General features: G+C 36.0%; 2 protein-coding genes across 3 annotated transcripts in view; one reads left to right on the forward strand and one right to left on the reverse strand.

The window, feature by feature from the left end:
- The window catches only part of LOC307170014 (uncharacterized protein), a 19313-nt gene extending 8573 nt beyond the window's left edge, over positions 1-10740 (reverse strand). The window contains exon 1 of one of the 2 annotated variants that reach the window (XM_079890947.1): positions 10630-10740. In XM_079890947.1, coding sequence (XP_079747073.1) covers positions 10630-10678 — 49 coding nt within the window. In that variant the 5' untranslated portion in view covers positions 10679-10740. Of the gene's footprint in view, positions 1-23; positions 166-10629 lie in introns of those variants that run through there. The other variant, XM_079890946.1, reaches the window with a different exon arrangement.
- LOC307169989 (uncharacterized protein) overlaps positions 1544-25024 on the forward strand; it is a 49929-nt gene continuing 26448 nt past the window's right edge. Inside the window, exons 1-5 of the mRNA XM_079890913.1 lie at positions 1544-1883; positions 2825-2985; positions 3109-3163; positions 3888-4190; positions 18932-18991. Coding sequence (XP_079747039.1) covers positions 1841-1883; positions 2825-2985; positions 3109-3163; positions 3888-4190; positions 18932-18991 — 622 coding nt within the window. The 5' untranslated portion in view covers positions 1544-1840. The remainder of the gene's footprint in view (positions 1884-2824; positions 2986-3108; positions 3164-3887; positions 4191-18931; positions 18992-25024) is intronic.

Genomic DNA, 25024 nt, shown 5'->3' on the forward strand with positions numbered 1-25024 from the left:
GCTAAAAACATATTTTAACTTACCATCGAGACGCCAGAAGCACAAACAAAAGAAAACAAACCCATGAAGCATTTTTATCAGCAGTTGGCTGTCCGTTCTGAGGAAACTTCACTTGAGATGAAACCAAGTGTGAACCCCCCTCCCCCTTAACACTTTTCCACCTCCCTCCCCGTTCTCATGCACTGACTGTGATTGTGTTTGTTCTACTTGCATATGTTTAACTTATTCTAGTACTTATTACGAATCTAACTGGTGGTAGAAAATATTATTTTTATTAGTTATGACATGCAACCAGTGTATATGTAAAAATTGCTGATATTTCCTATTAAAAAAAGAATTCACATTTCCCAATAATACCATTACTAGTGTATAAAGTGCAATTTCTCATAATGGTTACATTTGTTTGTATATTAAATAGTAAATGATCATTGTTAAATGATGCTGGCAATTAATTTTAAATAGCATATTATTGTTGATGGATTCACTACTTTGTTTAACAATTAACCAGTATTGAGTAACAGGAAAACAGTCTGTTATGATAATGTTAGCAGGACAGGAAAAGCCCTTTAACCACATGAAACATAAGCACATGCACAACTTATTTGTCCACTCAACAGAACTAGACCTAGCCTATATCTTTGTAGATCTTAAGAAATCAGACCACAGAAAGTTTCAGTTTGACTCAGAAATTGAGCTGGTGGTGACAGTGTATTGAAAAGGTCTTCTGTTGGTCTGCTGTAATCAAATGTGTTGAAAATAAAAACTTAAACCAACTAATACCATCTTTGCTGTTAAACAAACCAACACCAACAAAAGTAGGCTACACTTTTTTTTCATAAGAACATATTCGTTTTTCATCAGAATTTCATCATGCCAGCCATCACGGACTCGGAGCAAGTCATATCCACCATTATCCTCAAGTGGTCATTAGGTTGAACTGTAGATTAAAACACACATAGATCACACACTCTCAGATAAAAAAGTACAAAAGCTGTCACTGGGACAGTGCCCTTCAAAAGGGTTCTAATATGTACCATTTAGGTACTAATATGTACAAGTTTGGTACCAATATGTACCTTTGAGGGACTTATATGCACTCTTTAGGTACAAAGGTATACCTTTTGAAAAGGTACCGCCACAGTGACAGCTTTTGTACCTTTTTTTTCTGAGAGTGCAGGATGAGCGCCCTCTGTCGGACAATGTAGCCTATATACTGCGAAGCTCATCCCTGCTTAGCATTCCATAAATTTACTTGAACAAGTTAGTAAATATTACAGGATGTGGAAAAGCGGCACCTTGCACGAGGACTCACTAATATTGTCTTTTGCATGTTGTTATTGACGTTTGGTTTTCCTTAGTTACGTTGACAGATAGGCCTACTTTTAGTAAAATACTTTAGTATTTTAAGTTCACGTGATTACACGCATTAACACGGACAAGAGAGAATTCGGTAAAACTAGCAACAATTAAAGTTCTTTTTTTTTTTTTTTTTTTTTGAGTGAGGATAAATGCGTCACATTGTCATGTGAGCCGACATGGTCCATCCTTCATTCCGATCTATGGAACTTCCTGACATTTACTTCCGAACTTTTCCTCGCAATTACGCAGATTTACTAGTTTACCAGCGATGATTAAGAATATGATTCACCAATGAAGTCTATCTGTTGTTGTTAGATATCGGCTAATTCGATAGAACATTATGTTAATCGTCGCTGTCAGCGCGTTTAAGAAACGGAGAGCTACCTGAAGGATAAACAACCGAGAACACACCTGAGCCGATGAACAAATACACTACATCTTTAATTATTTTAAAACACATTTCACTCTGATCTAGATCAGTATGATGATCTGTGTTTTATTTATCTGCCTTTTACTCTTTAAAGGTGAGTACAGAATTTAAAAACCTCAGAGACTTTCGCTTTCAGTTTGCTATATCGTTTTGTCCATTACAAAGATATTTTAATTACTAGGCTACTTAATTTAATACCGTAATTAAACTAGGTGGTTTAACTGTCCCCAGGCAACAAGTCTCATTAAAATGCTGATGTTGGCATAACCATTATTATTGTTTCTTTAAACCTTGTTCTTTATTATTGTTTCTTTAAACCGGATTTTTTTTTCTGTAAAGAATGAATAGCTGAGAGATTTATACATCACATGAAAGCTGAATAAATAAGCTTTCCATTGATGTATGGTTTGTTAGGATAGGACAATATTTGGCTGGGATACAACTATTTGAAAATCTGGAATCTGAGGGTGCAAAAAAATCGAAACATTGAGAAAATCGCCTTTAAAGTTCATTTATGTTCGTAATTGTGCTGCATTCACTCACAACAATAAATGTTTTATATATTTACGGTAGGACATTTACAAAATATCTTCATGATATTTTGTAAATATCATGAAGATATCTTTACTTAATATCCTAATGATTTTTGGCATAAAAGAAAAATCGATAATTTTGACCCATACAATGTATTGTTGGCTATTGCCACAAATATACCCGTGCGACTCGTGACTGGTTTTGTGGTCCAGGGTCACAATTAGGCAAATAAAACTTAAAGGAATAGTTCAAAATTAATGAAAATTCTGTCATGATTTACTCACCCTAATGACCTTCCAATCACTGTATATGACCATAACATTTTCTGTTGAAAACAAACGAAGATGTTAGCAGAACATCCATGTTCTTTTTCATTCGTGACTTTGAGGGTGAGTAAATCATGGGATCATTTTCATTTTTGGTGAACTATCCCTTAAAGTCTCATGAAATTGTTTAGACAGAAATTATCTCAATTTGAGAAACTGTTTGTGTGTTCTTCAGGTGTGTTTGGTGTTGATCCAGTGAAGTCAGTGTCAGTGTTGGAGGGAGATTCAGTCACTCTACATGCAGGTCTTACTGAAACACAGAGGATTGAGCTGATACTGTGGACGTTTGGATCTGACAGCACTCGTATAGCTCAGATCAACAAAATTATCAATAAGGTCTCATTATACAATAATGCTCTTGATGGGATATTCAGAGACAGACTGGAGTTAGATGATCAGACTGGAGATCTCACAATCACAAACATCACAACTGAACATGCTGGACCTTATGAATTACAGATCATTGGCGAAAAAGAGGTCCTACCCAAAGAATTCAGTATTATGGTTTATTATGGTGAGTAGTTCAAATATAGTTTGCATTCGGTTTGACTTCATTGCATTATTGTTCCATACTGGACATATTGTCAGTATGTCAAGTCAGCAGTAAAACTGAGAAGTTACCTTGGTAACTTTTCCACTGAGCCCATCATTCAATTATCCTAAATGCAATCTGAACCTACAGTATTTGGTTTCTGTTGTAAAGGGTAAAATGAGACCCGAGTCACAGTCCCGGCATATGTTGGTTAATTTGAGACAAGCAACCTAAAGAGACATAGATAGTGTGAATCACTTAAAACCATGGAAGACAAAAATTATCTGCTTTGGGACATTAAAAAGTCATAATGATGTGGTTAAGTCAAAGTCAAGTCAAAGTTAATAAAAATTTTAGTACTTCAGGTTATGAATCAAATAAGTGAATTTTGGTTTAACTCACTGCATGCCAAAAACTCCCTTAATTGCTACACTATTCTTCTCATTGAATATCTTGTTTCAGTCAAAAATGCGTCACATGATTGGAGTAAAATGTGTTTGCCAATAATGTCAAATTTCACAGTCGTGACTCTTCCCTTGATTTCCCCTTTCTGCAGTTAGTCTGATTAGTAGAAAGTGTATATATATATATATGTCAATTTTTTTAAAACTATTTCATTAAGGTGCCTCTATTCAGATAAATATTTAAATAAAGGTTGATTCACCTGTATATGATCATTGTCTGTTTATTCTCTCGTGTTTTCTAGCTCGTCTGCCTGTTCCTGTCATCATCAGTAACTCTTCACACTGTTCTTCATCATCATCATCATCATCATCAGATTGTTCATTGGTGTGTTCATCAGTGGTGAATGTGAGCCATGTGACTCTCTCCTGGTACAAAGGAATCAGTGTATTGTCCAGCATCAGTGCGTCTGATCTCAGCATCAGTCTCTCTCTACCTCTGGAGGTGGAATATCAGGATAAAAACACCTACAGCTGTGTGCTGAACAATCCCATCAGCAACCAGACCACACATCTGGACATCAACACACTCTGTCACACATGTGCAGGTATGGCAGCGCTGATTTGTTCTGCTCCACATTATTAATACCTCTCAACTTTAATTCCAGTTCTCAGGTTTTCCATAAATACAGCATCAGTATTTTTAGTAAGCTGACCCATTTCAGATCTCAGTTATTGGATATAGTCACACGTTTTGTGTGTTAACTCTGATCTACTGTTTTACAGTGGACGAGTCAACGATCAAAACAGAAGGAGGTTTATCGTTCAGTCATATAGTGCTGATCTGTGTTGGTGTTGGAGTAATTGTCCTAGCCGTGGCTGCTGTTGGGATATTCACCATCCACAGAAAATATAGAAATACAGATCACATGGGTAAGTTTGATCTACACTTAGATAATAGAAAATGTGAGATTTATTGTGAAAAAAAGAATAGTAAGGTTAAGTCATGGGCGATTTTGAAACACTGATTCATGAAGCTTTGAAACCTTTACAAATCTTTTGTTTTGAATCAATGTATTGGAGCGTTTATCAAACTGTCAAAGTAAATGAGGCTTTGTTACATCATAACTTTTAAAAAATGTTTTGAAATTTCAATGATTCACCGCTGTGAGGCGTTGATCTCTGTGAAATCATGCAGATTCAATGAGATTGCCCGCTAGTGGCGAACCATTGAACAAGTGTCTGTGATTTTTACTCGATCCCTGATCAGTTTTATACATGTGTAGATGTTTAATGGGACATTTATATTATTAAAGGAATAATAGTAGTTAATAGTCTCTTATTGGCCTGTTTAGCTGAACCATCCATGGAACAAACAAAACCCATAAACATTTATAAAAGAACACGTATTATACGGACACTTAATATTTAATGGTATTTGATGATTAGTTCATTGCATTTGATGCTTTTTTTTTTTCAATAAAACATTTGCAATGGGTTTGTAAAAAGCTGTTTTTATGCATGTTTAGCCTGAGTTTTTGTTGCATTTCCACTGTTCTGACCAGTAGGGGTCACCAGCGGGTGTGGTGTTTTGAACGATTCGAAATTCAAATCATTTTGCAAAGCAATTTGATGAACTGATTTGAAGCTTTGAAAAGCTTTGTTTCTCCCATCACTAGTTCAGTCATGAAACTCTAAAGGGTGCAGGCTTTACATTCAATCGACAAGCATCACATCATTACCACATGGCACAAGATGATTGGCCCCTGTGCTGAACCTGCAGCCAATGAGATTGCTTGCTCAACATTGAAATATTATGGCTCAGTGTTTGCTGTAGGGTAGCACTGCAATGGTTCCTCTGAAACCCTCCACCTTCCCCAGCTCCACCTGCCTGGATCTGCTGTCTATTTCTGCAGCAGCAGCATATCTTAGCAGTGTATCTGAGTCTATTCTGTTATTAAACACCACTACAATGTTTAATCTCTACCTCCATTCCCGTTTGTTCAGCAGATGAGGTCGTTGCTGAGAAAGTTGTACTGAAGACCGTGTCAGTGACGGTGGGAAAGCCTGTCACTCTAAACACTGGCCTCACTGAAATACAAAGCTGTGATGTCTTACAGTGGATGTTTGTAGAATCAGGCACAGATCAAACGAATCCTTTTGAAGTCATCGACAGACTGGATGAACTGAACAATAGCGGTTGTCGCGATCATGATGACCGAGTTCACCTGGATCGCAAAACTGGATATCTCACAATCAGTGACATCAGACCTACAGACTTTGGAGTTTATAAACTAAATATCACCAGGAATGGGAGAAGTATGGTCTCCAAGATATTTCTTGTCCAAGGTGAGTAGCTCAAATCTGTCAGTGTGATAAAGTTTGAATAAATAATACATTTTACTGGATTTATTGGCTAAATTTGTCCCTCTTCTATATTTGAAGCATATTTGAGTAGTTGTAATTGTAACATCAACACTTTTTTGACACTATCTTACAAATTCCTCAGAAAGAGAAGATGTGCCAGAGGAGACAAACTCACTGTTGAAGGATGGACAGATCTCTGAAAGCTCTCGTCTATAGCGAGCCTTCAAATCTATCACCCTGGAAAATGTGTTTGAAATGATTCTGCATGCCTGTGAAAAATGACAATAATGACAAAGGGTTTCTTCTGACTCCACACTAACATTTGTTTTTTTGTTATTTTAAGGTTGATGGAATGTGTTCCCATTAACCGTGATCTTGTCTGTTATGCAGATATTAATGTCATGTATTTTTCATGTCTGTTACATTATATAGTTACAGTTTAACTGTTTTGATCAAAACAGGTGTTTGAACGTGTTCTGTCCTCTAGTGGACAACCAAGGCCCTGTCCCAAATGACACACTTCATGTGCACTTTCGTGTGCGTGTGTCCATTAAGTCCATGAGACCGTAGGGTGTCCCATTTGTCATTTTAGGTTTGAGAATGGTGTTTGTGAGCACGCCCTTTCTGGTCGTTGTATTACGAAAATGGACTCGCAAGTGTTTAGGGTGTCAATTGGGACAGGGGCCAATATGTTGGGATTGTGGGTTTCATTACAGTTTTATAATGTGAAAGAGAGACTGCAATTTTTTGTCTGAAATTAATTTAAGCCTCATTAAATACCAAACATGGATTTGTTTTTATATCTTTTTTAATATTAATAATAAAAAAAAAACGGTCCTGAATAATGGTGTTAAGTCTCATTAATTGTCTTGGTAAGTATAATGTATATTTTCATACTTGCAGTGAAATTACTCATTTTACGTAAAAATTATAAGCCTGCATTTTGTGTTGAAGACATTAGAAAAACATTTGTTTGACTTCAAGAACAGTCTTGGCATTAATAAAAGTCATTCTATTTTATGGAGGCTTGTTTCAGCCACAGATTAAATAAAAATGACAATTAATTATGACTATTTCTTGCAATTCCAAGTTTATATCTTGCAATTCCAATGTAAAACTGGTGAAACTCATAGATAGACAAGATAAACAAGACACACTTGGGAACAATCGGGGAACTAATAAACAAGAAAACTACAAACTGACTACAAAATGGCACTAGAAACAGAAAACAGGAAAAAGAAACCAAAAAATCCAAGTAACAGAAACACATGATACACAAAACGCTGAACATGCAACATCCGGGTTTATAAATTGTAATTCTGACTTTTTTCCTTGAATTCCAAGTTTAGATATAAAGTCAGAATTCTGATAAATAATGTCAGAATTGCCTATTTTTTTCCTGTGGCAGAAACAAGCTTCAATGAATTTGACAATAATCTAAAAGTTAAAAGATTTGAATTCAAGTCATTGGGATCTTACGGAAAGAGAAAATGCAAAGCAGCATTACACAAAGGAAGCAAAATGGAACTGATGTTTTAAAGTGTGTAGTTATGGAAGATGTTATAAATGGAAAGTTTAATAAAAATTGATTTATTTTCCTTAATGTCTGAAGGCAGTGCTTTAAAGGATAATTCTGGTATTTAGCACTTTGAGTCTCTTTTCTACGGAAGCGTATTGCATTCACTTGAGGAAAAAAAATCTACTCTGTTTTTCTGAATTAATGAGTTAATTATCTCAGAATTACGAGATAATTTTTCATGAAAAATACGTTTTTGCTCTGTTTTTCTGAATTAACGAGTTAATTATCTCAGAATTACGAGATCATTTTTCATGAATAAAAAGTTTTTGCTCTGTTTTTCTGAATTAATGACTTTATCTCAGAATTATGAGATAATTTTTCATTAAAAAAAATGTTTGTTCTGTTTTTCTGAATTAATGAGTTAATTATCTCAGAATTATGAGATAATTTTTCATTTAAAAAATTTTGCTCTGTTTTTCTGAATTAATGAGTTAATTATCTCAGAATTATGAGATAATTTTTCATTTAAAAAATTTTGCTCTGTTTTTCTGAATTAATGACTTAATTATCTCATAATTCTGAGATAATTAACTCATTAATTCAGAAAAACAGAACAAAATATTTTTTTAATGAAAAATGATCTCGTAATTCTGAGATAATTAACTCATTAATTCAGAAAAACAGAGTAGATTTTTTTTCCTCAAGTGAATGCAATACGCTTCCGTACTTTTCTGGTTTGTTTTGGATGAACTAGAGTGGTGGACACAGAAATGTTGACGATGGGTCCTGTCTCGACTTATTGACTCGTTTAGAATCGCCTTTGACCGCTTCAGAGTGGCTGTCTACGGGCATGCACAAACATGTCCTTAAAACAACCCTTAATGTTCGTTTTCAAAACTGCAACTCACCAAGTGGTTAGTGGTGTTCGTTGATGAATAAAAACAAATATATCGGCACAATGTATGATTTCAATCCGTGTTATTTGCTATAGTGGAACTATTTTTTCAGATACCTCACAACCGCGTATAAACTTCCGCTCGATATTTGAGTCTGAAGAGAGAGAGTCAGGCCGTTTCTCAATATGCGTTCTTGTCTGTACTTGTGTTCTTGTGGACTTGTGAAACGTCATCAGTCGCTGCCCAAGTACTGTCCCAATTGACTAGTTGCACGTGGCCGCCATTTTGGAATTCGGATCAGCAAGTGTACGCGTAGACACTTCCGGTTTCGCATTACGCCCGGTGCGGGGAGCCGGAGAAAGCCGAAAATTATCTTTTATAGTTGTTTATAGAATCAATTATCACTTAAAATACTAAGATCCATTACTATCATACGAGCCAATGGCAATTAAATGCACGGATGCATAGTCAGATTAATGAATGAAATACAACTGTTCACGGACAGAAGATTGTATTTGACTCATGCTGCATACACATACGCAATGACAATTATGCCTACTGTAAATATAGAGTTACAACTACGATAAGAGTTGTTTGCATAAAATGCAGTGTGAACATTCAACTCGGTCACTGTTGTCGCTCTCGCTGTCAGATCACCGGAAGTACTGGCGCGCACACTCAAGTTCGAACGTCAACGGTCGCCGTGCAACTAGTCAATACACAAGTTTGCATTTTGGCAAGAACGGTTAAAAATCCCGGAAGTGTTCTTGACACGCCCATTTTACCGAGGATGCAACGGTTGGTAACTTGTGTGAACTTGACGGCAGAAATATCCCAGCATTCATTTCAGCATTCGAGGAAGGAGAGGCAGGTCAATAGAAGTCGTTTTTCTACAATTTCGTACGCTATTTCATCACTAAATTCACCTCTGAGAACATTTGATGCGAGAAATCAACTGTGTAGATTTCAAATATTGGCATTTTTACGAAAATGTATGGCGAATCGAAAATGTGCTCAAACGTTTTCGGAAGTGAGAATCTCCATAAGAATAACGGCCAATAACGTAAATAATTCTCGTTATGTTTGGGCACTGCAGACGGCGTCTGTGCGGGGGTATTATTGCGCAATACCAGCAATCACACATCGTCTCAAACTGTCAGCAGCGTTCTGTGTGCTCGTCACCTTGTGAGTTCATTCTTCCAAGAACAACTAGCAAGAGCGTCAGTCATTTCCGTTCCCGGTAGCGCAGTAATATCAACGAGCAATGAGTCCTCCAACAGAAATCAATGGGATTTTACAAAATGCCAAATAAAACACGACAGAAACTGTATTTCGCTACGCTACTTGTTTTGGAACATCAACGAACACCACTAACCATTCGGTGAGTTGCACAGTTTTGAAAGCGAACGTTAAGGGTTGTTTTAAGGACATGTTCGTGCATGCCCGTAGACAGCCACTCTGAAGCGGTCAAAAGCGATTCTAAAAGAGTCAAAAAGTCGAGACAGGACCCATCGTCAACATTTCTGTGTCCACCACTCTAGTTCATCCAAAACAAGCCAGAAAAGAGACTCAAAGTGCTAAATACCGGAATTATTCTTTAAGTGGGGAAAAAAGTGCTGGTACTCTCGCTTTGACTCTGACTGGCAAAGTACTGTGACCCAAATTATGTGACCCTATAGGCACTGTAGTGACAGTAGGGTTGGGATTAGGATTGGGATCAAGTTGGATTAGTTCAGAACAGCGCCTAGGGTCACAGAATTCGGCACATCACTGACAAAATGTGAGAAGTGGCGATATGCAAGAAAAAGTAAAGATGCGCTAAAGATTAAAATCTAGAAGTGCTGATAACGTTACTGCGTACCGGTCCACTTCGAGCACTGTCTCAAATCTCAAATGCAAATAAAGTCTCAAATACACACATACTGTCAATCACTGCACTGTTTCAAACTGTCTCAGTAATACCACAGATTGATAAGATTGTCATTTAGGACAAAGCTAGAACTATAACCAAAAGCAAGAGCATCTCTAAAAATAACTAAGGTGTTAATTTACATTCAGAAATAACATTTACATATCAATAACATTGATAACTTAAAGGGAATGTTTTTAGAGCATATTTTTGTTAGCTGTGACTATGACGTCGCTGAAGACCTTTAGACAAATGTTGTAAGGAAATATAAACCCTTTAGTAATTTTCGACAGTAGGCCTTTTACACCATTACAAAACTGCATGAAGTGAAAAGCTAAAAACACATTTTAACTTACCATCGAGACGCCAGAAGCACAAACAATAGAAAACAAACACGTGAAGCATTTTTATCAGCAGTTGGCTGTCCGTTCTGAGGAAACTTCACTTGAGATGAAACCAAGTGTGAATCCCCCCCTCCCCCTTTACACTTTTCCACCTCCCTCCCCGTTCTCATGCACTGACTGTGATTGTGTTTGTATTTGCATATGTTTAACTTATTCTAGTACTTATTAGGTATTAAGATGTTGCTAAAAAAAATTTTTTTCTTGATTAGTTATGACAACCAACCATATTATGTTGTACATGTCAAACCTGCTGATATTTCTATAGAAAGAAGAGACATTTCCCAATATTTTACATTATAAACTGTGACTAAAGTGCAAGTTCTCTTAATGGTTACATGTGTTTGTATAATAGTAAATTATCATTGGTAAATGGTGCTGATAATTTAAATAGCCTATTATTGCTGATGGATTCACTACTTTAACAGTTAACCTGTATTGTGTAACAGGAAAACAGTCTGTGATGTTAATCAGGACAGGAAGAAGCCCTTCAACCACACGAGACATTCAATAGACACACGCACAACATATTTGTCCACTCAACATAACAAAACCACATATCTCTTTGTTGATCAAAATAAATGAGACCACGACAGGTTTCAATTTGACTCGTAGGTCACTAAAAACACACAGGTCTTCTGTGATTCTTCTTTGATAATGGATCTTCTAATGTTAAACCAAAACTACAGACCCTATTTGTGTTGTTATTATAGCTACCATCAACAAATTCCAAAATAAGACCTTATTTTTTATTGGAACATGTCAGTTTGATTTGGGGTCAATTTGATTTCTTGGTGCCAGTATGCACCAAGAACAAGTCTTAGTAGTGCCACTGTTTCCCCAAGTGGTCACCAGGTAGAACTGCAGTACAGTAAAATAAATAAATAAATCATATGCCAGGAGTGTCCAAACTCGGTCCTGAAGGGCCACTGTCTCGACCTTTCAACACCTGCCTGGAAGTTTAGTAAGACCTTGATTAGCTGGTTCAGGTGTGTTTAATTGGGGTTGGAGCTGAACTCTGCAGGACCGGACACTCCTGTCCTATGCCTTTTGCTTTCTAAAGAAAATTACAACAGAAATGTTCTTCATCTTCATGTTTTCTTGTATTCTTATGGTAAAAGTACCCCCCCCCCCCACCCCATAAATGACAGTTATCTTTTTTTTTATATCAGTGCTAAGTCATCACGTCAGTTTGAAATGTAATTTTATACAATTAATTATAATTTATATATAAAATATACATTATTTATGTAGCCAAACAGAAACTTTCTCTTTCAAAAAGCATATCCTAAATATTCAATAGAGTTAAGAAAGTTTGACAGCTACTGAGAGAGGAGCTTCTCACAGCATACACACACACTCATGAACACATGAACTTGATCTGCAGAGCTGCTCTGAGAGTCACTTCAGCAACATTACACCATTTCATTTGAGAAAACTATCATCAGATACACACAGAAACGCCAAGCTCTTCACTACAACCCGCCAAAATAAAAGTTCTGTATAACTTGAACAAATTAGGACAAATATATTTCTATTGTACAGTAGAATATACTTTTCAAATTAATGACAATAAAAAAAAATTAAAGGAAAAATCAAATAAGTTTTTCATTTTAAGCTAGTTTACCAATTTGAAAGAAGATATTAGATATATAAGGTAACATACCACAGTTTTACCATCGTAAACTTCACTATAATAAATTATGTCTGCAGAAAAGTGCAGTTTCCCACAGTGAACTGAACTGGGCAAAAACAGCCAAACACTTTACAAATAAAGTGAAGAAAAAAATGAAACGGCTTGATTTATTCATAAAGTGAGTTCCAGACAGCTTATACATTTATTACATTTACATGTATTCATTTAGCAGACGCTTTTATCCAAAGCGACTTACAAATGAGAACAACAGAAGCCGTTAAACTAACAATAGAATAACAATATGCAGGTGCTATCCAGTTCCCAAAAGAGATTTTGTGCCTCTTTGAGGTGGCACCACAAGACGGCGTTCACTTGCAGAGCGCAAGTTTCTGGATGGCACGTAAGCATATATAGCCTACTTACGGTATACTGCACTAGAGCGCCATCTAGTGTTCATTACCAGGAATTAGCCTTCCTAAGATTGACTTAACCATCCAATAATACACTCGATTTATGCATTTTGATAAACAGCCGTTATGAGTGAATCGGATCTGTTTAATGGCGTTTATTATTACACGCACATAAAAAGATCTTTTTGGCGCAGATTTGCAAATCACTGATGCTTACCAACAATTTCCAATGGTTCATTACTCGAAAATGTTCAATAGGGTGTAGGCCTATGATGTACAAAAAGATTAATTTCTTCATTTTTCCCCACTTTATTCTCTACTGGTGTCTCTTTTGTATTTTTGTCATTTAAAGTTTTCTTTATGTCTTTATGGTTCTTAATTTTGGACTGTTTTAATTGTATAAGCATATGCTTTGGTAATATAAATCTAAAAATATCTTGCCAATAAAGCATCTTAAGATGAAACTGAATAGCATCTACTGAATTCATTTCAGTTCAGTTCAGTTTATTTATATAGAGCACATTTAAAAACGACCAAAGTGCTGTACACAGAGAAAATGTACATCTATGAATTATATATTGGCATCATCGCTTTATGCCCAGGACAGAGGATATACAGAGGCATACACTCATAGGTCTAAATCTCAAATTAAAATGAAATAAATCTTTCTTCTTTAAACAAACTGTGCACATCACAGCATAGAGCGCCATCTATTGTCTGAAATAGAAGTCCAACCACCCTGAATCACCCTGAAGTGAAAATGAAGTCATATATTACTCACCCTGGTGTTCTTCTAATGCTGTGTGCACTTCTTTCTGTTTATGGACCACAAAAGATTAAAAAAAAAAAAAAAGTCCCGCTCGCACTCGTCCATGCTGGCAGTGAATTGTGATCAGTATCAAGCTTTTCTTTTTAAAAAGATGCACAAGTATCACCCCATGTGACACATGCTGTATATCACAAGTGTTGTGGGGGAATGATAGGGTATAATTTGCTCAAATAATGACCATTATAGCATTTAAACAGTTTATTTGCACACAGACAGAAGAATGGTCATATCACACAAACGTTCATTGAGGGAAAAGAGTGAAACAGTGACAGAGCAATTTTTCACATTCATTTTCTCCATAAAAACTCCATAAAGAAAAATCACAAAGAGTTCTAAACCAGTTCCAAGAAGAACCACAACATTGTTGAGAATCATCCGCTGATCCTCGATGACTGTGTGTACACAATGTGTTATTGAGATACTTCATATTATCTGATTAATTACACATCTAATTACACTGTTAGATTTCATGCTGTAGAATCAAAGAGTTACTATCAATAATGTGAAATTAATAACATCATCTACATAATCATAAAGATAACTGTAAAATGAATTAATATACATTACATGTTTATTACAATTTAAGCATGTTATTGTATAGTTTATAGTCAATATACCATATTTACTGTTTCAGGTTAAACATGTTACTTCAGCTGATGTTTTTTTTTCATTAATGGTAAACGTTTGTCAAGCTGTGCTGTCATCATTTTATTTATTTATTTTTTTGTTCAGTGTGTGTCTATGTAAGAAATGTAATTGTTTACCACTGTATTTGTTTTGAAGTCGCCATAATGGTGATTAGTGTCCCATTAGCGTGGGATCTTAGACCTTGTATATTCATATTCAAATTTCAGAAAGTCATAAATGTGGCAAATGGAAACATTTGTTAAATTTATGAAAAGCTACAATATGAAATAAGTCAATTAGTTGATTTTAAACTATTCTTAGCATGAATATGAATATTTTATTTTAGTATTATTGTTAGTTATTTCACAGTCAAATGCTTGTAGATGAAACTTTCATAGTGAAGCAACTGCTGAGATTAATCTTTAAAAGATCTGACAAAACCAACATCACCTAATAATGCACAGACATACACAACACAACATTTGTGGGCGGGGTTTCAGAGAGAGGGCGTGTGTTTGGAGGCAGGGGGCGTGGCCTAATTCAGTCTGGAGGAAGTTAGCGAATAGTTAAGATTGTCAACACTTGTTCTCTACACATCTTCACTGCAGACACTCACAGGTTTAGACTGACTGGAACTATTTCAGACCACTGAACTGTTGAAAATGTTTCACACATTTGCTTTTTGCTGTCTGTGCTGTTGCTGTCTGGTTGGTAAGTAAGACAAGTTTATAATTTTTTACAGTTGCATATTGTTTATGTGGAGCTCTAATGAACTTCAGTTCCACCTCACTGTTGAATTTACTTGTGTATCTCTTAACACTAAAATAAAAATGTACAATATAAGAAGAGGTTCAGATAACTGTTCTCCACCGTTTCCATCTTTTTTCATTTCTATCTTTATGCCTTCTCACATTTTTTAAATAATTTCAAAACCCCTTCAAACTTCAGTTGAAGCTTCATTAAAACAACTTAAAGTTGAATGTGTGACTGAGAGACTGTGTCTGTGTGTTCTTCAGGAGTGTTTGCTGACACAGATGCAGTGAAGTCAGTGTCAGTGATGGAGGGAGATTCAGTCTCTCTAAACTCTGGTCTCACTGAAATACAGAGAGATGAAGAGATATTCTGGAGGTTCGGAACTAACGGGAATCTTATAGCTAAAACTGATGGAGTGAACAACATGATCCCTGATGATCTTGATGGGAGATTCAGAGACAGACTGAAGCTGGACAAGAAGACTGGATCTCTGACCATCATGAACACCAGAACTGAACATGCTGGAGTTTATGAAGTTAAGATCAGCAACAGCAGTTCAGAGACTAAACACAGATTCACTGTTACTGTCTATGGTGAGTAGAGAAATACAGCTCACTCTATTATATATTACAGAAGTGCCATTTTATTGTTAGAATTCTTCTTAATACTACAAAATAAAAAATAATAATTTCTTTGTGATCTTTGAAATTTCCATTTTAAATATTAATCCATATAGGCTTCTAAAAACACTGAAAACTGACCATGAGAAAAGCCTCTAACTTTTGTAGTGTCGATAATTTAACCTTTTCACACCTGTCATACTGTCATAGTGTTTTAAAACTCATAAAGCTCACTCAGAAATGAATGTCATGCAAGCAATGGCCAGGTGCAAATATGATAAACTACTGTATCTCCACACAAAAGCTTTTTATTTCTGCACACTGAGGATACGTTACACATCAACAATGTAATAAAATTTCGCGTTTTTCACATATAGATGACACCATTATCAAAAATGTATACAACAATGTATTCTGCTGCCAGGCCAGTAGTTGGAAATGTTTGTAAAGAAAAACTAAACCTTCTAAAGACTGGACACATAATACACATGCACATGATGTCACCGTTTTCACAAATGTAATTTTTTTGGTAGTTTACACAGACACGGAAAAACTCATTTTATCACACTGATGTAAGCTCAAATGTTCATTAGAGTTGTGACGTTCGCGAACGAACCGATTCTTTTGAACGGCTCATAAACATGAACGATGGGAGCCGAGTCGCGGCTGGAGGGGAGCCGTTCTTTCTGTCGTTCTTTTTTTCCCATGCGTGTTTCACACAGATGCACACAAATTAGCTCCTCCGCGAGACAGAACAGTTATAGGGGGAGGGACGAACCCAGCGCAGGGGTGCTACATAAACATTTCCATTTTATTTATTCTAATTTTATCTACAGTATATGTCTAATACTTTAAATCTTTTTTGTTATCTATCAAAATGTTCTTTTGTGGATACTGTTCTTGTATAGAAATGTTTCACTAAAAGCTGTTTTGCACAGACATTCATTGCAGCCCACTTTGTTATTGTTCATTTAGACTTGAAGGGGCTGATGTCCTATTTGCAAAGTTTACAGTAGTAATAGTAGTAATAGTGGACTGTATGTAGACATTTCCATTTTATTTATTCTAATTTTATCTACAGTATTAAAACTTTAAATATTTTTTGTTTTCTATCAAAATGTTCTTGTGTGATAACAATGTTCTTGTGTGGAAGTGTTTGTAGTAAAAGCTGTTTTGCACAGAAATTCATTGCAGCCGGCTTTGTTTTTGATGTTTATTTGTGAGTAGGTATTGTATGAATAACATAAGTCAACGTAGCTTTACACATACACACACTTTGTACTAAAGGTAAATCCAAAATAGTGATGTCACTGTCTGGCTAAGCAGAGGGATGTTGTGCAACCCTATGGAATATAGTCCACACATGACAAATGAGGTAATAATCAATATTTCAGAATAATTCAAACTCAGATATTGGTGTGTGATATCTGAGTTAATTATTTGACTACAAATCTCACCTCATCATTCCTCCCAGTGATTATTTCCAGGATAAACTGAGATGCCCCCAAGCTGGCTTCTTAAAACTGACTAAATATTTAAAAAGAGCCAAAAGAGCCGTTCTTTTGAACGGCTCTTTGAAAGGAACGGATCGCCAAGATCCGGATCCCCTCAAAGAGCCATAAATCCCATCACTAATGTTCATCTTTTAAATAAGTTTGGTTTTAGTTAGTTATTTGATGTTGATTTAAAGCGGGGGTGTGACGTCATGATTGACAGCTGTGATTGACAGCTTCTCTGAGCGAAGTAGTCATTGAGGCACCAAAATACTTTTTTGAGGATTTTTGGGAGGAGATTGGAGTTTCAACTTTAATTTAGTAAATACATTTAATTTAAAACTTAAGCAGAGTAGACCAATCACAGCAGGGCCATCTGACCAATCAGAGCAGAGTAGACCAATCACAGCAGACTGAGCTATCTGACCAATCAGAGCAGAGTAGACCAATCACAGCAGACTGAGCCATCTGACCAATCAGAGCAGAGTAGACCAATCACAGCAGACTGAGCCATCTGACCAATCAGAGCAGAGTAGACCAATCACAACAGACTGAGCCATCTGACCAATCAGAGCAGAGTAGACCAATCACAACAGACTGAGCCATCTGACCAATCAGAGCAGACTGAGCCATCTGACCAATCAGAGCAGAGTAGATCAATCACAACAGACTGAGCCATCTGACCAATCACAGCAGACTGAGCCATCTGACCAATCAGAGCAGAGTAGACCAATCACAGCAGACTGAGCCATCTGACCAATCAGAGCAGAGTAGACCAATCACAGCAGACTGAGCCATCTGACCAATCAGGTCATTTATTTTTTGACACTGGATGCATGTAAATCTATTGTTGCAGACTCCAAAACAAACCTATATAGAAACCTTTAAAATAGCATAATGGGGCACTTGACAAAATCTGCAGAATGACAGTACACATTTAATTTCATGATATTTGTAATGTATTTTTACAGTATTGTATTCTACAGCTCAAACTGCAGAAGGCCTCATTTTCAGATATGGAGATATGAATGTAGTTTCATCTGTTGGTGAGAGAGTGTGTGCATGAGAATGTGTTTTACCACTGGACGTTTGTGGTTAATGTGCTTTTGTGTTTGCATGTGTTGAGGCATGAATAGCGTGAGTGTGTGTTTCTGTGAATCGTGTGGGGTTGAAGTGACTTCCACAATTTAACTTCATCTTTTTGAGAAACAGTTTTAATTTGAAAAAGTAAAGAATCAACTTACTGTATTTTAGATATTAATATATTACTATGTGTGTGTGAAATATAAGATTGATGTTCAGCTGCATATGCATCTCTATATATTTCCATGATTTGCATATTAATGCTGTGAGCTTGCAGATAAGCAAGTTTCAGTAGAAGTTATTTCCAGCTCTATTCTTATTAACACACACAGGTCCATGTATCTTTTTTGTAAAGAACATTTCTTGTTGATTTTTCAATGTCAAGGAAAAAAAAAAGTGAATAATTCTTCACATTAAAGCATTGTAAATGTAATTGTACTGTCATCCAAATTTACGGATTTTCTAACTATAAGTATTTGTAAAAATTCTAGCGTAATGCTTTTTTAAAAACAACAACTATAGTGTAGCAGTACCAGTGATGAATAGTGTAGCACGATAGTCTTCGTGTCATGTGACTGATCGCTCTATATTAAAATTTCTCCCATTTTTAAATATCATCAATGGAAAAAGATTTTTTGCCTGCAAAATGGTTTAAATACAACGAAGCATGTGAGCATGAGGAGCCTCATTGTCACACATGTGCAGGTACACCAGCACTGATGATATATGTGTGTATTTACTGACCTGATCTCTGTCTTCAGTTGTAGATCAGACTGATGCATTCACTTCTTTCTTTATCATTACAGAATTGGTCGATAAGTCTACTTCACAACCAGACTCAACTCAACTCGGCCACACATCTGCAGGTACCACAGCGCTGATGATATTATTCACATTCATTCACTAATATGTTGATTTTATCAAGACTTATAACTTAAGATGCCAAACATGATGAATGAGCTTCTGTCATCTCATGTTTTTAAAACTGTTTTTAATTTTTATTTCTTGTGTGAAGCAGAACATTTGATATTTTTAAATTCATGAAAGACTAAAGTCAACTTGTAAAAAAATCATTAAATTCATTAGCTATGTCTCCCTTTTCTTTCCTAGACTCAGTTAAATTCCAATTGACTCTTTATTTTTTGCACCAGCCATTACTTTTATTTATTTCCATGCTGACTGAATATTTCCCTTAATAAACTTCTCCTCCACTGATTCCTTATATTTCATTTTTGCCCTCCTAATTTCTCGTTTTACTTCCTTATTAACCTGCCTCTTTTCCAAATTCCTTGGTAAACAACCCGTTTCTTCTCATTTAAAACATGTTTCAATGATTTTGTCACCCAAGGCTTATTATTATAGTAGATCCTTAAATTTTTCCTAGGTATCACAGACTCTTCACAGAAGTGAATATAAGAACTCACAACATTCGCTAGGTCATCATTGTCTACACAAGAAGTTTTAAAAATATCCCATTCGGTGCGATCAAAACAGTCTTGTAACTGTAAGATATTATCATCAGTCCATCTTTGAAATGACCTAATGACTGGCCTTGTTCTCTGCAACACTGGTTTATAACATGGTTGCAAAGAGACTGCATTATGGTCTGCACAACCAATTGGGGGTCTGGAAAAGGATCTATATGCGTCCGGTATTGACCCATAACATAAATCAAGTGTTTTTTGATGACGTTTAGGACAGTCAAGATATATTGCGGGAAATTTAAAACTCCCTCCAAAGAACATTTGATAAAATCCCCAATAATAAAATGGGGAGCATCCGGTGAACGCAACTGATACCTGACTGATGATATCCGTTGACTTCTGAATATCGGACTTCGGGTGAATATATACCACTGAAACAAAAAGTTCCTGAAATACTCTTGGCAAATAAAAAGGCCGGATAGATACAGTCAATAGTTCTATATCAGCAGTAAACATTTCCTCACGTACAATCACTGTCTTTGCCCATCGATTGTTCACGTACAAACAGACACCTCCTCCTTGAGACTTCCCTGTGACTGAAGGGTCACGGTCCAGCCGTAGAGGTGTCCCAAACCCGTCCAAAGACAGTTCGGTGTCACAATCCTTCCTGTTTAACCAGGTCTATGTCAATGCAATCATACAAGCATCTCTGTACTCCCGTAAACAGTGCGCATTTGCTTGCAGTTCGTTTATTTTCTTTGTTAGGATTGCACATTCGCAAGAATTATACTGGGCAGTGGGATGCGCTAAAACCCCAACTTTTTTAGCAGAACTTGCTCACCACCTTCTGTGTGAAATCTGTTCTGGTTTAAGTTTGGCATGAAACTCTCATGTTTTCCAGCTCGTCTGCCTGTTCCTGTCATCATTCTCATTTCATCATCAGTAACTCATCATTTCATCATCAGTAACTCTCCACACTGTTCTTCATCATCATCATGTTCATTGGTGTGTTCATCAGTGGTGAATGTGAGTCATGTGACTCTCTCCTGGTACGCAGGAATCAGTGTATTGTCCAGCATCAGTGCGTCTGATCTCAGCATCAGTCTCTCTCTACCTCTGGAGGTGGAATATCAGGATAAAAACACCTACAGCTGTGTGCTGAACAATCCCATCAGCAACCAGACCACACATCTGGACATCAACACACTCTGTCACACATGTGCAGGTACGGCAGCGCTGCTGATATTATTCACATTCATTCACTAATGTGTTGATTTTATCGAGCCTTAGATGCCAGACATGATGAATGAGCTTCTGTCATCTCATGTTTTTAAAACTGTTTTTCATTTTTATTTATTGTGTAGAGCAGAAAATTAGATATTTTTAAATTCATGAAAGACTAAAACTTGTTGAAAATCCTAATTTAATTTATCATTTGTTTCATATTACTCCAGACGTCCACGCCCCCTGTTGTGATTCAGTTGAAGCTGTGCTGCGATTGGTCGTCACTGCGCTGATGGGCGTGGCTTCTGCGGCCGCTGCTGTTCTTCTGGTCAATGACGTCAGAGCTTCAAGAGGTAAAATGAAGAAAACAGAAGAAATATAAAAAAAATTGTGCCATATATTGTATTTTTAATGGTAAAGATGAAAATATGTGTGGTCTAATTGTTTAGTGATGGTAAAACAAAGCTTTGCTTTCCTATTCTCTCCATCTGAGGCTAAAACTGTGAATATACATGAATATTTCATTTTATTCTTTAATGCATCCCAATTATTTTTGTTAATTACATTGTTTTATTTTTTTCTTAATGTATGTTATGTTGCTATTTTAATTTCCTTTCATAAATGTGACCCTGGACCACAAAACCAGTCTTATGTGCAATTTTTTTTAAATTGAGATTTATACATCATCTGAAAGCTGAATACATAATCTTTCCATTGATGTATGGTTTGTTAGGATAGGACAATATTAGGCCGAGATAAAACTATTTGGAAATCTGGAATCTGAGGGTACAGAAAAATCGAAACATTGAGAAAATCGCCTTTAAAGTTGTCCATTTCTATTGGCGATAGTGCTGCATCCATTCACAAAAATAAATGTTTTATATATTTAAGGTGGGAAATTTACAAAATATCTTCATGGAACATGATCTTTACTTAATATCCTAATGATTTTTGGCATAAAAGAAAAATCGATAATTTTGACCCATACAATGTTTTGTTGGCTATTGCCACAAATATACCCGTGCAACATATATAACTGGTTTTGTGATCCAGGGTCACAAATGTGTATGCAGCAAAAATACAAATGTAAAAATATTTGTCACACCAATAAATCACTATAGAGTTTAACTGAATATTACCTACCGAACTGATATATGCTAATATGCTATGAGCTATGATCATAAATATGCTTATATTCTAACTGAAGGGGAGTCATAATAAGAATAAACCATGAATTCAGATTCAGATTGAATGACGGTTGAATGAAAACACATTTAAAGCATTAAGCAGTTTATTTTTTTATTTTATTTTTTTTCTCCATAATGATTTCACTAAAATAGTTATAAGCCATTAACCAAACCACCAACCATCAGTATGAATCACAGCAGTACAGGTTTGGTCTAAAAGCAACAAAAAAAAAAAAAAAAGGATAACGACTGCTTGACATATTTTTTCATTATTTACATAGTATAATATTAGTAACTGTATCTCTCTCACACGTGTCCCACATTGTCCTGCAAAATCACATCAACATGCAGTAACAGAGCGATAACCAGCCGCTGTTCTTCTGGTCAATGATGATCAATAACAGCAGATAACACTGAATTTGTCCAGTTATTTTAAATCTGTTTTATTTGTCTACTGTAAGTCTATTAGTCTACTATAAGACTATCCTGGAAATATTTAGAAATCTACATTAATGATATTCATATCCATATTCATATTCAGAAATGTGTGCATTTGATGTGCTTTATGTATTTTTCTCTCTCTTTCTGGCAGTTAATGTAAATAATGTGATCATGTTATCTTGTGGCATTGAATAAAAAAACATCCATCAGATATCATACATATTGTGAGTTTTAATCTATAATAGTGATTTACATGTATTCATTTTAGATGCTTTTCTCCAAAGTGACTGTATTGTGTATGTTGGGTCCATCTGGTGGACAAAACTAGAATTTTCATCAATATTTCATTTAATTTCCATCCATTTTATATTTCTTTGCCAGTTACACAGTTTCTTATTTTACATTTTGTTGGTTTGCACATTGTAGCAATTCATAATGTAATAACTGCACATAATGTAGAATCTACACATAATGTAATAAGTATTACATTATTATTGTAATAAAATGCTCATATTGTAATAATTTTCTCAAAATGTAATAAAATCTTGAGCTCATAATGTAATAATTACTAGCTTTATGAGAAATGTATTACATTATACGATTACCAAAATATTGTCATATTGTCATAATTGTAAGGGGCGTTTTAATCATAAAAACATTGGTCTTCCCTTACAGTGTATTTTTGGACTTATTCTTAAACTACCTACGAAATGCACCAGATTTAAATATTCATGCAATCATTATTATTATCATTATTATTATTGATGTTGATATTATTATCATGGTACAATACTTACATATATATTTTTTTAATTCGACACAAAAAGTGTACACTAACAACACAGTTGTACAAAGTATAGCTTATGTTGTAAAAAATAACTCAGTTTCAATATAGCAAAAGAAAAAAAATCTTTAAAAAAAAGTCCAAAACTTAAAAAATAATGCTTATAAAATCCCTAAATAAATAACACTGGAACAGTTAAAGTAGGCACATCTATGGTTTAAGACCCATAGTAACTCAATGCGTCATGTCAAACGTTTTCCATGAGGTGGATGAGATTGAGAGCTGGTAAATCCCACGGGAGGAAATTCAACTTCCGATCATTTAACTAATGTCTCAAAAGGCGGAAGTGAAACTGTATCAGCCTTTCGCAACAAAGGCAAAAAGACTGCCTGGCAAACCTGGGACATTTTCCCTGAGGCCTCTCTCCTCTTCAGCAAACTAAGTGAATATCCTCCTGTTCTGACTGATAGTGACCTGGAGATCCTTGAGAAGTTTGTGGTCCTGCTGTATGATCGAGCACAGCTGTTAGTGTAGATGAGGCTAGACTTGACATGTTTGCCCGAAAGCAGACGCCATATAACTTGTGAACAACTAGCCAAGTGTGGCTGCAAATCAGAGTGCCGTGGAAGATGCAAATGTTTTAGATTGGGTTTCACTTTCACAGAACTGTGCAAATGCAAATGTGAATAAAAAAGTAAGTAGCCTTGCGGTGGGCCGAGAGCCGGTTTCCTGATCCTGGACCGTGATGTATATGTACACCTTCCTGGATATGTTGCCCCCAATACAACACTTGCTGACTGCCAAGCAGGGAGGCATTGGCTGCCATTTTTAACAGTCTTTATTATGACTCGGCAGCGCACAACCTCTCAATCTCAGGTTGGACACTCTAACCACAAGGCCTTTGAGCTGGTCAAAATGTGAATAGAACTTATGTTTTTTTTTCCAATCCTTACTTTTAACTCAGTCCCAACAGAGTACACTATTAAAGCAACACCCACCTTGAAAAATGAATCTTGAATTTCTGCGATTGCATGTTTCTAAAAGTGTGTCCGTTAGAGTATTTTTGCTAACATGCCTGTGTGCATCAGTGTACATACCGACATCACGGCCATCTTGGAAAATGGTTTCCATCCTGAATTTTTACTGGCCACTTCCTTTTTCTAACAGTGGCCCTTCCTCTCTCTGGACTGCACCTTGTGGTGGTGGAGAGGCTTGTGTACTCCAGTGAACCTGAGAGCTATGCCGGCGGGGATTTTATATCCCTGCCAAGTTTAACTAAGCCGGACAGGTCAAAGGAGAGGAGGCAGACAAAGCAGACATTATGACTATTTGGCCATCCTGAATTTTTGAGTGGCCAACGCTTTTTTCCAAAATAGTGGCCCTTAGAGAGTGTCTGTGCCAAATTTCATGCTTGCATACCAAAGTGAACGATGTTTTTTACTAATCTGCTGCACTATTATTCATAAAGTGAGTTCCAAACAGCTTTTACTGCACTAGAGCGCCATCTAGCGTTCATTACCAGGAATTAGCCTTCCCAAGATTGACTTCACCATCCAATAATACACTCGATTTATGCATTTCGATAAACAGCCGTTATGAGTGAATCAGATCTGTTTAATGGCGTTTATTATTACACGCACATAAAAATATATTTTTGGCTCAGATTTGTAAATCACTGATGCTTACCAACAATTTCCAATGGCTCATTACTCGAAAATGTTCAATAGGGTGTAGACCTACGATGTGTACAAAAATATTAATTTCTTAAATTTCCCCACTTTATTCTCTACTGGTGTCTATTTTGTATTTTTGTCAGTTAAAGTTCTTTATGTCTTTATG

This window comes from Squalius cephalus (assembly GCF_949319135.1).
Source record: "Squalius cephalus genome assembly, chromosome: 13".
Lineage (NCBI taxonomy): Eukaryota > Metazoa > Chordata > Actinopteri > Cypriniformes > Leuciscidae > Squalius > Squalius cephalus.